Source organism: Musa acuminata, chromosome BXJ2-9 (genome assembly GCF_036884655.1).
Source record: "Musa acuminata AAA Group cultivar baxijiao chromosome BXJ2-9, Cavendish_Baxijiao_AAA, whole genome shotgun sequence".
NCBI classification, from domain to species: domain Eukaryota; kingdom Viridiplantae; phylum Streptophyta; class Magnoliopsida; order Zingiberales; family Musaceae; genus Musa; species Musa acuminata.
In genome coordinates, this window is record NC_088346.1 from 46,893,399 (window position 1) to 46,906,589 (window position 13,191).

The window sequence follows — 13,191 nt, forward strand, 5'->3', positions numbered from 1 at the left end:
ACTAGTTATTTATGAATAAAAGTATTTTTTTTATCTTTGCTAGTAGTTCAACACATTCATCTCAACATTTTTATTTCGAGAATATAAATTATATATATATATATAATTTTTTAATTATCTAATACTTAGGTCTATAAAAGTATTATTGGTCTCACTATTATCTTATAAAATTTTTCTTATAATCTTAAAACTATCTACAATACCTAGTTATTCACGAATAAAAATATTTATTTTTTGATCTTTCCTAGTAACTCAACACACTCATTTAAATATTTTTATCTTGAAAACACAAATTTTTATATATATTATTTTTTTAATTATCTAGTACACAAATCTATAAAAGTATTATTGTCTCACTATTATTTTATAAATTTTTTTCTAATATTAAAGATATCTGATGATTACATAAGACTCTTGATTTCTCTTATCATTTTACTTATTTTATTTTTATTCTATGAATAATATCTACATTATTTTTTTTTCATCTTATTGAATAATTAATTCAAATTTAACAGTATATTACTAAATTTGAGACCATTCTAAATCTTGACTCTTATTTTCTACATATAGTGTCGTGGAGTCGATTTCCTTCGTTTTAGTTAATGATATATAGGCTGATTTTGGAAAACAAAAATTGGGGGGCAAAAAATAAAGGAGGAGAGATTTAATAGGCTTGTTGGGGTTTATGCATCCCAATTCAGTTTTTGTACCTACATAAAAAGGTTTTCCATTATCCATGAAATCGTTGGTAACGATATTCTTTTAAACTTTATCATAGGAAAATAAATGTCTGAATTTGTAATTCTGAAAGATGAAAAGAACAACAAATTAAAACTGGTTATTAAGTATTGCTTTGATTTTATCCCACATATCACTTTTTGTCTGCATACTCCTCTTATATTGGTACATGGAATCCTTACAAATTGTTTATCAACACAGAATTTTATGAATGACAAAAACACAGAATGGTCGCTAGCAGCAATAACAAGATCTTAATCCCCCACAAAGTCTGCTCACTATTGTAGATAGTTGAGAATACAACAGATATGGTTTCAATAAGAAGACTCGAGGCATATAAAAGCAGTCCAATTCAAAGCCAAAGCCCGCACCCTTCACATCACCATTCAATCAGTATTTTAGTCCATGCCTAATTTGACTATAATCTTCCTTCTAGCTTGTCACTACTTCTTAAGATGGGGGAAGCACTGAGACACATCAGACTTTGGATGCTTTGCTTCGGCATGTTCTCTGCATTTGACTTCTGATGTCGTACACATAAAGGTTTGCATGCATACCTTGCACTGTAATCAGAATAGGAGAACGAAATGAGTCGAAGAACTTGATGTTGAGAAATCCTATGGTAGCACTTCTTAAGCCCTTAGGCTGTTCATGCAATAAACCAAAGACAAAATTGCTTAATGTAGATAATTTAGTTTGTCACTCAAAAAGACTAATAGTCTGCAAAGTCATGCACTTGGAACAAAAACATTTACAGGGCCTCCGAAAAATGCACATCATACTCAGAATAGGATATCTTCATCCCTGGTAAAGCTTTCAACAGCACTATGATACGCAAAGAACCAAAGAGCCTACTATCTGGTATGATGAGTCTTTTCGAAGTCTCAACTGTTCTTCCTCATCTATCAGCAAACTGGCTTATATGTGTCAGTCATACTTCGACTGATGACAACACGCTTGGCTATGTTCTCCCTTTCACTGCAATGATGTCCATGTTCCACAGATCTAGGAATAATGTGTAATTGATGCATAAATTTCTGAACAACATACTGCAAACTTGATAAAAAAAATAGCTAGATATGCCAAAATATATCTAATACATATAAAGGAATGACTAGAACCAGGCTAAGCTTCAGATGATGCGGGTTCTGGACAACTCAAGCAACCTACAAAAATCAACTAATTTGTATAGATAGATTTGCCAAAATTATAAAAGATGCTTAGATCCAACTAGTGACGAGGCCACTAAGTCCACACTTATATCAATCCTTTCATTACTACCCTATTCCTGCAGTTGACAAACCCCACACAGTCAGAGAGAGAGAGAGAGAGAGAACAATAAAGAGAATTTCAAGCTGGTTCTTTGCCTATATATATTCCTTGATATCCTTGGTTTAAGAAAATCAACGAAAAAGGACAAACTCTTTGTTCTCTATATTTCTATCTTCTTATTTTCCTTCCCAAGAAAAAATGTATTATTTTCTTTTTTTTGTTTTTCCTATTCCTAGGTCAATTCATGGGTTGCCTTCAGCAATGAGCCCTATGAATCCCAATCCTAGCCTCTACCCATCAGGTCTGCTAGGTCCCGGAACCTTTAAAGCCAAGTAGTTTTGTCAAAAATGAAAGGAAGGGGAAAAAGATGAGGTGAAGCAAATACTACTTACCTCAATGAGCCAATCTGCACTTGATGTTATCATCGAAAGAAGAAAAGGATCAAGAGGAGAAGATTAGGAGGACGAAAACAACAACAACGCCGAAAAATATTGCCGACACATTCTGAAAATTTTTAAACACTTCTAAATTGTTTCTAAATTTTTTTCTATTAATGGATTTTTAGTTGAAATGCAAGCCCACTGATCCAATGGATCCATTCCAATCCCAATGCGTGCTGGTTCTAATCCTATTTTAGACCTTGTTTTTTTCTAGTGAGTACAACAACAACAACAACAACAATAATAAACCCGTAAGTCCCAACTATTTGGGGATTCTAGTGCATACAACAACATGTAATATAAACCAAGTGTAAATATCAGATCTAGTGCTAATAATGGAACTTTCTTTGTTAAATTCAAGCTGTATACTCTCATTCAACGTGAAATAACAGAGCAAATGCATTGATGCACGAAAGCGATTGTTTACCTACATGTTTTTGCATTGCAAAAAATCCATAGCTAACAATTTAAAACAAATATAATATAAACTACTTAAGCTGTTACCACAAGAGCATATACAAATAACCCAGCCAGTTTACCCAAAAGACATATAGAACGCACAAGCTTTGAAACTAGATTCTATCTGCTGAGAACAAAATCCCAATCAAATAATCCTAAATCACATTTTGTTTCATGATAGTACTTTATCACCTAAGTCCTAGTCCACACCAACTTAAGAATTAGGTTCAACATAAGAATGATAACGTGACCAATAAAGAGAAAATTTTCTGCTTAAAGGGTGTCCAAAGCACAAAGGGACACTAAGATGCGTGTGAATGCTCCATAGATCCTCGATTAGAAAAATGAAGAGGAGAAGGTAACCAGATTTTCTAATAAAAGACACACAATCATCCTATGATATAATATTCACAAGTTATCGCAACACATCACCACCGAGTTCTTCCAAGAATCACATCCCGACCGAATCATTAGTCAGCTATACATAAAAAAAGAAAACAACAAGATAAGCCCATTAATTGCAATCATCTTGAAAACGAAAGCCAGATCTACTTAAAAGAAAAAAGGCCCGATCAATAACAAACACCCTAGAATCCCGAGTCAATTATCGTTACGATTGATCAAACACGAATCCGAAAACCCAATCCACAGCGACAGATCCAGGCAATCAATTGGCGTAATCGTAAAATCTCCATATTCCAATCAGAAATCCAAAGACAAAGACAACGAAGAGGAAGGAAGACAAAAGAAAAGTTAAACCAAATAGTTAACCTGGATGGTCATAGCCTTCTTGTTCGATTCCAGCTGGCTTCCTGCGCCAATATACCAAAAGAAAATAAACGATCGGTCAGTGAGAAAACACACAAGATTCTAAAGAAGTCCCAAAAAGTTAAATCTTGAAAAAGAAGATCGAAAGATGGATATCGTAGAGGAACCATCAATAATACCCTTGGCCGCTTTGTTCTTCTCCATGTTCCTCTCGCGCGCTATCTTCGACTTCTGGCCATTGCCGCCTCCCATCTCCAATCCCTTCTTCGTCTCCTTCTTGTTGCGATCGGATTGATCCCGATATCGTACAAGGCAGGGGAGGACGATCGCGAGGAGGAAGGGAAGCGAGGAGATCGGCCGGAGCGTGAACGAGCGACTGACTCGTGCGATCAATTCACGCAAGGGTTTCTATGACTGGGTCAAGGTAACGGAGCCTCTATAAGGTATCTCGACCCAATCGGATCCATTTCAGTTCCGATCCGACTATCAACCAAAATCTTTGGATCGGGTCTGAAGTCGGATCCATATCTTCCTTCACCCGTGAGCCGTTTGGTAGATTTTAAAGTGTTTATGATAGATTTTGGTTGTTAGATCTTTGTGACTTGGATTCAACCGTGATCTTTTTCTCTGGCTAATTAGGAGTGAGCACGTCAAATCCATTTGTTGAGATCTTGCAAGACTATGCCGGGACTTATGGTCTTTACATGCTTGAATTAGCAATAGGGTTCGAAAGATTCAATTTAATGTTGAATATAAGGAGAATTTGATTAGATTAGAGATATATGACCTATCTTAGTGATTGTGAGAATCGAGATTAGATCTTTACATGCTTGAATTAGCAATAGGGTTCGAAAGATTCAATTTAATGTTAAATATAAGGAGAATTTGATTAGATTAGAGATATATAACCTATCTTAGTGATTGTGAGAATCGAAGGAAGATTAGAGATTTGAGGTGATAATATGGAATATGGAATTAAGGTTATTTTGTAATTTGAATGGCCAATATGGAATATGATAATTATTTAATTAAATATCAACTATATAATTAATAATTATGATTTATGCTATATGTGACATCCCCTCATCTTTTATTTAAGTTGACTCCTCTACATTTAGTCCTCCTTTAACTATTTTTAATTGAAATTGAAAAAAAAAATTGTGTTTTAATAAATAAATATTATGAAATTTAGAATAGCTAATGATACATTGAGGAATTCTAAGATGCATGAAAAGTATTCGATTTATGTTTTAATTGTTTAAAAAATTTGTGAATTTTAGAATTAATTAATGGAAAATTTTGAACTTCGTGGCACATCGTAAATTTAGATTTTACTATTTGATCTTAATTGGCATATTTTAATAAATAAATTTCATATCATTTTACGATTGGTCAATCGGATTAATTTTATCGATTCAAAGCATGTCAAATATTTTTTAGAAGTTCATGTTTAATTAGATTGAATTTGATTAACTGATTGTGTCAAATATTATGAATTTTTTTTATTTTTAATTATATAATTCTTACTGGTAGTATATATAAAAAAATTAAAAATGAATTACCGGTAGTATATATAAATCAACATTAAATTAAATAAAACTAGACTAGACTTGGGTGATTCCGAACTAGTTTTTGATCACTTCAAGCTAAGGTCTAAGTGGGCTATGGTTTAGGTCAATCATAGGGTATATAGGTTTAATACACCTAATTTAAGTAATTTATATTATGAAATTTTAAAACAATTAATAAATTCTATCTATAAATAGTAATCATAATTAAAGATAATGTACATGACGATTGAGGAGAGTCGGTCATCAAACGTGATTTCTTAGATAGTATTTGTATTTTTTTTTTTGTTAGAATGAACATGTCTCCACTTCTTTCATCTAATATTATGAGAATAAGAATATATGACTTGATTTGTTTTACGATTATTTTGCTCACTTATTTTTGATAAAGATGATTGTGGTGACTTATTTATAAAAGGTTCTTATTCAACATAATTAATAATATATTTTTATCTTATATTTTGTATTTTAAAGCAGACTTGTAATAGTGCTAAGCTGAAACTTGGTTAGAGAAGACCTCCCTTGATCTCTAGGTGGTGCTGTGGAGAAGTCCCAGCATTTCCTGACTCTTAGTTCAAGATAATAGAACTTTTTGTAACTTTTTAGACAATTATTTTATTCTAAAATAACATTTGAGATTTCTCCTTTGAATAAAATTCCTTTCACTTTTATTTCTCCAGTTAATGTTTATATGATACATTGTGAAAAACAGTTTAGTTTTGCTTTGGCTTGCCATTAGAATTTATCATAGCAAAACAGTTTATTTGAGCAAATGATTTGGTTAATTTTTAATAGTAAATATAAAAGGGCAAATGATTTGGTTATTCATATGATAAGTTCAAACTTGATGGGTTGATGAAGTTTAAGTTTATATATTTACAAATAACTTTTATATCTTAGAAAATCATTCATAAAATTTGGTTGGAATCCATTATGTATATTGGAATTGCTTATTCATAAAAATATTCATAGTTTGTTTACGTTAGTTGGTATAGCACAAGAAAAAAATATATTTGATACATGATCGGTTATCACTCGTTACACGAGTACCACATAAGATTTGTGGGAGGAAAAGACCCACGACCTATCACGTACTTTTCTACGTAGATAGAAGTTTAAAGGATAATTCAAAATGATTATAATATATCTTCTTTGTGAAATATTCATGAGAGTCCAAGGGATGACTCGGGACGGTTACAATTACCTTCCCTATGGAATCTTCACATTAATATTTTATCTCTCCAAGGTAAAATATAAAAATACACACTCAACTCTAGGTAAGGGTTTTGAAATCGAGAACATAGATCCACAAAAATTGATATCGGGATTAACTTGAGTGTCGAAGGGATTGACTCAGAAAACTTTTATTGATTTTGGTCTTTGTACAGGTAACATCTCGAGAGGAGATGCTTTTCACCTTGAACAACTCTGCACGTACGGATCAAGTTCATGTCGGGCTGACAAGGACGTCAATGATATTTTCTCCTAATAATATAAAATTTAAAATTCTCAACTTTGCTTTATATTTATTTTAATGAAATTATACTATGTTGGTGGATCTATCCTTTAATGTACAAATTAATATTTTTAATGGTATGAGTGTCTTTTATTGTTTAAAATATGTTCTCTGAATTTGGCTAATAAAGTCACATTCGAGTTTTTCATTTTCGCAATACAGAATTATTTCATTCATTTCTTCAATTCATTTTTAATGGTACAAGTGGTTTTTTTTTTCTGGTAGAACTGTGATATGTGTTTATGATGTCTTCCCACAAAGGAAAACCAAATTGTAATTATGAATTTCAATAATAAATCCAAACATGTTCTTGTCTCAATATTGCACAAACGGAATTAATTAACATCGAGATAATTAATTAGCTCAACGTCGGTGTTTACTGTTCAAAGATGGCTAACATATAAACGAACATAATAATAAGTGCATGTATCCATACCATACATTCAATAAGTATCTTTTAAAAATAATCAAAATAGATTAAAATAATAATTATTCTTGATAAAGCCATTTAATCTCACGTTCGTTGAGGAGTATGAGAACTAAGAGCTTATAAATTCATCGGGTCTTCCTTACCCTTAGAAGCTTTTTTTTTTTGGAACTCATGTTCCGAAAAGATAAAATCGTATGAGTATACCATTGAGCAAACTCACTCCCATGTTCCGAAAAGATAAAATCGTATGAACCCTTGGCTCCCCTACGAGTGGGAGTATTAATAATATCATTTAATCTCATATTGAGGAGTATGTGAACCAACGATTCATAAGTCTATTAGGTCTCTCTTATGCCTAAGCTAAATCTAACTTGCACCGATATATGTCCAAATTTAACAAGTACTTATACGACAAATTTTTGACTCAATCAGCTTTTCTCTTTTTTTTTTTTTTTTTTTCTAATTCTAGGATGCAATAAAAAGCATAAATATTTAATACCTTGAAATAAATTAATACTAATCTCGATAAAATTCTTATCCTAAAATAATATAATACTAATAAATTATCGATATTAATTTATAAGATTAAATTTGTAAATATAAGTCTTGCAATATAAGATTAATGCACCTAGACTATGAACCCTTGACTCGCCTATAAGAGGGAGCATTGATAATATCATTTAATTCAACATTAGTTGAGGATAATAAGAACCTAGAACCTAACTTTTATCAATATATGTCTAAATCGACAACTGTTTGTGCTTGACCCATTTTTGACTCATTTTTTTTTCTAATTCTAGGATGCAATAAAAAGCATAAATATTTAATACCTTGAAATAAATTAATGCTAATCTCGATAAAATTCTTATCCTAAAATAATATAATACTAATAAATTACCAATTGAGTATTTATAGGTAGATATTACTTCTTTTAAAATATAGGTAATCATCATTTCTTTCTAGATAAATAAATCAATAATCATGTGCTATCTTTAACCCATATTCTTAATTATTAACCACAACCAAATCCATTTTAATTCCTAATATACCCTTATCGAATATTCAGGTTTAACATATAAACCTTTGTTGGTAGCTCATATCATGAGTAGAACTTTAAGTGAATTTGATTCTTTGTTTATCATGATTCATAAAAGAATTAGTAATAATCCAAAACTTAATTCTCGATCCAAATTGGGTGAAAACGCTTCACATAGAATCTCTACACTTGTAATTGAAGGCCATAATGAAAGGTTTCTTCCGATCTTTTCGATGTTCAAATTAGAAAATTCAAAAGTGAAAAGTAGTGAGGATTAGGAGATATTATCCAACTCGTATGCTAATAATAATTTCCTTACATTAGTTGGTATTACATATTGAATTCAAAATTCTCAAATTGGCTTATGTTCGTTTTAAAGAAATTAAACTATATCGATCAATCTATCCTCTAATCTATAGATTAATATTTATAATGGACTAAGTGCCATTTAATACTTCAATATGAAGAGACCTAAATTCAATGTCCAATGCTACTTTATTGAAATCTTTGAATTTTCCTGATAATTCCACAATCTAGTTTTTCATGCAAGCATTTTTTTTTCTCTCTAGAATTGGGACACATGTATTTATGCTGTCTTTCCATGAAGGAAAACCAATTGCAATGCTTTGTATCTATGATTTCATATTTAAAGCATTACAACATCAGCTATGTATCATATCAATCAGGGAGAGAGAAACTTCAATGGAACATATGCAATCCCAAAAATAAAGCAAAACATGTTCTTTACTCGATATAGAACAAATGGAAATGGTTAATTAGCTCCATGTAAATGTTTACTGTTCAAATATGACTAATAGACCAACATATCTTTATATTATTGTACTCAATGCAATGAGAGTGTAAACCAGATGGGTGGTCTCAGGTACAGTGGAGACTGTGATGATTCACTGAAGCTCTCCCACCTTTCTTCCTTCAAATCGAAGCATCCAACAATACGAGTATATCGATCAACCTCTTCACTTGGGAAGGTTTCAACAGAGAAGATATGGTCTCCTTTTAATCCTTGTAAATCCTTGCTAGGTATCAAAATGGGATTGTTGCTACCAATGAATAGACACATGTTCCCCATATCCTTCGTGGTAGCCCAACAATGACTTGTCTCTGGCTTAACCTTCATAAGCATGAAATCCTTTGGTCTAGGCAGTACCCCATTATTCGGGTAATATGCATGGTCTCTATGCCATAGAATAAGGAACATCTCTCCTGTGCTCGAGCATGCCAAGTATTTGCTATACAAATCATTGATGGTGGAACCGGATATGTTATCAAGGTATTCAGTACTATGTGCTAATCTCTCGATGAGTACCATCATGACAGGATGATCTCCACTTAAGTCGAACACTTGAACCTCAGATTCATTTGTTATACTATAAAATTTGCCATCATGATACATGATATCCTCGTAATAGTATTTCATTGTTGATGACATCTCAAGAAAAATCCACTTTTCATTGCCCGCCTTTGTGTAGGCAATTTCGGGATCAGTTCCGTAAAGAATCATTGCGATGTAGCTATGGATAGTAGGTTTTGAGGAGAAGACTACCTTGTGAATGATGAAATCATGCAAAATTTTGAGGCAGGAATTATTACGAGCATAAGCTAATAGATCATTGAAGTCCGTCGTAAAAAACTTACTCTCGTAAGGGGGATTATAAAGAGGCAAAGTAATAAATGAGGGGAGGTAGATTCGAGTCTTCGTCAAGAGATTTAAGAGGCTAACATTTAGTTGTTCATCTAAGATCGCGAGCCAACCAGCATTAGAACCGACACAACGTGTGCCATGGAGCTCGTTGATAGGGAAGTAGATAAAAAAAAAATCGGTAATGGGAGATACAAACAGGCATGAATCACTATGCTCACTTTCATCGTTGCGTACGAGGAGCAGTGGGGATGGGATGGGCTTGAGCAAGGTTGCAAAATACCAAGCGTTGCATGTGGTATGAAAACAAATGCGATGTGGTAAGGGAAGTTCTTCACTAATCAGTGTTACGATATCTAGTGGGAGTGATGACCAATTAGGTCTATCCATTGTGGAATCTTTTTCCGCATGTGGTTCCTTCTCTTGACTATTTAAGACGATGGTAGAGGTAATACTGGTATTTTCCATTACTCTTTCGTGCCTATAAGAACCAAACGAGAGTTATGAAAAATAACAAATATTTATTAATCTATTCAAAAAGTATTAAATATTTTATAAGAATTGAAATACTAAAGTTAACCAATTATAAGGGATAATATGTAATTAGCCTCGTACAAATATAAGAGTATTATTGTTATCCCTTTGTCGAGATGAGAAATACCCAAGTAATGATAGAGGAGTCTATCTCTTGGTACCCCATTAGTGATGGATATTATTTCCAATCATGAACTTTATCAACAACATGTTTTCTTATCAATTGAAATATTTCTTTATGTTACAATGGGTCATGTCGGACAAGAGGTAGTTCAAGAATTCTTTGCATGGTGATCCCATTTGGCGAAAGTTTTTGCATGAGAATATTGCATGAATATTTTTTTATATAATTTTCTTTATATACTAAACGCTCCCTATATCTATAAACAATTAGGAGCAGTTACCGTAGAAGTTCAAGTATATGTTTTGTGTTGGATTCAGCAGAAGCAAGTTAATACTCCACCAACGCAAATGGTTAAAATATTTCTTTTAATAGTTAGACAAAGCAGTTCTTCAGAATGAAAATTGAGTTAGTTAGCATAAGACTAATCATTCTACTGCTATATGAAAAAAATTTAATATTAAAATTAAAATCAAATAATGATAGATCAAGATCAAAATTATATATCTTTCAATATATACCTTTCACCATATGCAAATGCACTCTCATCCGATATGAAGGAAGCTATCTACAAAGAACTTATCTTCTATTCTCTTCTTATCTTTTATAAGATCGCTATAAGATGGAATAGGAACTAAGGAGAGATTGAGAACAGATATGTAATATCTCATCAATGTTTTTAGTTCTTACGAGGTCATGTCTATTTATAGGGGAGGGTAAAGAGTCTAGAATAAAAAATTAGGAGGCTCCCTCCCGGTCATCCCCAATAAAGAATTATATCATAATTGGACTTTCTTTATATTTGTTGATAACCCTAATTATAATTAAATCATATCTATAATATATCTTACTTAATTAAACATGATAACATAATCTAATATTTTTCACTTAATCAATTAACTGGTAAGATATAAAATGAATTTAAAATATAAAATAAATAAAATAAAATTTTATTTAAAAGTAATTTTACCTAATTAGATTTTAAAATTTTTGAAAACCATTTTACTATCAAATAAGCTAATAAGTCTAATAATATAATAATACTACATTAAGTTAGACTATCGATGTGAGTCATAGTGGTTGCATGTCATAGCGTCATACTCCCTTTTACATACAATAAAAGTATTAATCTTTCCTAATATAATTTATAATGATCATTATAATTGATCTTACTAAGATAATCATATTATCACGTCTAATGAATATACATAAATATGAATAAGATAATAGAAACAAATAACTTTAATTATGTAAGTAAAATATTAATTATTATATTTACTCGGACATATATTATCATATCTTTTATGGGTTGCTCGTAAGCCCGATCATAAGAATATATTTTTAAAATATCTTAGGTTGCAAGGACTTAGTAAATGATTCATCAATCAATACAATGAAACTTAGGTTTTTAATTAACATTGGTTATTTTTGGACTCTTTTGCTAACTATAAAGTATTTTATATCATAATGTATAGAACTAATAGAGCATTTGTCATTCTTAAATAAAAAAATTATTACGATATTTCATCAAGTATCCTAAGTGACTTGACAATTGAATCTGATTATACCAAGTCATGATATAAAATTTTATAATCATGAAGCTTCAAAAGTGGTCTCAAAAGCATATCACAAAATCAACTTTGCAAACTGCATTATACTATTCTTGAAAATAGTCTGTCGCTATATTCTATTCCTTCCTTAGAGTTGAGAATGATTTGTTCCTTATTTCTATTGCATTAGTTTAGTTGTATTCAATTCTTAAAGTTATAGAGTGTTTTGTTATCGGTAAGTGAGTAAGCAGCAAGGAGGTTGTTTATGTATAAGAACACAGTAAATGACTAATATAAATATAAATCATAAAGTAGACTATCTGTTTTGAAGTAATTTATAGAATTAGCATATAAAAATCTCATCATTTTAAGCTAATTTGATCTTTTGTATAGAAGCATATAATCCTATTTCTCTTATATCTATCTTATTATTTTCTTACAGTCTTATTTCTACCCAACATTTATTATTATAAAACTAATTTTTATTTTGCTATAAGCTTAAACATATAAAAAACTTTCAATTATATATATATATATATATATATATATATATATATATATATATATATATATATATATATATATATATATATATATATGATGAAAAAGAAACATCTAACATATAGACATCCAAAAGAAGCTACAGGATAAGGGATGGATGGTGAAGAACATGTGATCATTCCTCAAATTAGAAATTTCCAAAGTGGAAATTGGTGAGAGATAGAAGAGATAAAAGAAAAAAAAGAAACTTGGCTATTAAAGAGAGATCCTATAATTATAGCTTAAAATTTGTTAATCGCTTGTAGTTAATAAAAATATTCTCTGAATGATGCATCTTTGTCATCTTTTATTTAACATGTCCATGTTTGTGTGTGAAGCCTCCACAGGGTAAGATTTAGCAATAAGACACATTTTATCGATTACTAGATAATTCCATCCCTACTAATTATCAATCGATTTAGGGATAAAAATTCTTGAATAAGGTATTCAACTCGAGATAAATCGAAAAAAAAAAATTTAATAGTTCAAACTCCTCTTCTTTACGAAGAGAATGAATCTTTTTATCAAAGGATCAGAAAAAAAAAATGGTCCAAATCTA

At 31.0% G+C, this 13,191-nt stretch overlaps 2 protein-coding genes across 2 annotated transcripts; both read right to left on the minus strand.

Annotated features, from left to right (window-relative positions):
* Positions 1 to 992: 992 nt before the first annotated feature.
* LOC135623689 (uncharacterized protein At2g23090-like) lies at positions 993 to 4,091 on the minus strand. Its single transcript, XM_065126933.1, has 3 exons — positions 3,857 to 4,091; positions 3,681 to 3,721; positions 993 to 1,301 (listed from the first exon to the last, which is right to left on the minus strand). The coding sequence occupies exons 1-3, from the start codon at positions 3,927 to 3,929 to the stop codon at positions 1,182 to 1,184; spliced, it is 234 nt and encodes a 77-aa protein (XP_064983005.1). The 5' UTR covers positions 3,930 to 4,091; the 3' UTR covers positions 993 to 1,181.
* A 4,980-nt stretch (positions 4,092 to 9,071) lies between these two features.
* On the minus strand, positions 9,072 to 10,355 carry LOC135624049 (F-box protein KIB3-like). The gene is made up of 2 exons (XM_065127522.1): positions 9,880 to 10,355; positions 9,072 to 9,759 (listed from the first exon to the last, which is right to left on the minus strand). Exons 1-2 carry the CDS (start codon positions 10,353 to 10,355, stop codon positions 9,072 to 9,074), a joined length of 1,164 nt encoding a protein of 387 aa, XP_064983594.1.
* Positions 10,356 to 13,191: the final 2,836 nt, after the last annotated feature.

Coding starts and splice junctions, on each gene's coding strand:
- LOC135623689 (XM_065126933.1), bottom strand. CDS start 3,929: ATGGGAGGCGGCAATGGCCAGAAGTCGAAGATAGCGCGCGAGAGGAAC. Junction 3,722..3,856: donor GAAGAACAAAGCGGCCAAGG/GTATTATTGATG, acceptor ATATTGGCGCAG/GAAGCCAGCTGGAATCGAAC. Junction 1,302..3,680: donor AGAAGGCTATGACCATCCAG/GTTAACTATTTG, acceptor TTCTGATTACAG/TGCAAGGTATGCATGCAAAC.
- LOC135624049 (XM_065127522.1), bottom strand. CDS start 10,355: ATGGAAAATACCAGTATTACCTCTACCATCGTCTTAAATAGTCAAGAG. Junction 9,760..9,879: donor AATCCCCCTTACGAGAGTAA/GTTTTTTACGAC, acceptor TACTATCCATAG/CTACATCGCAATGATTCTTT.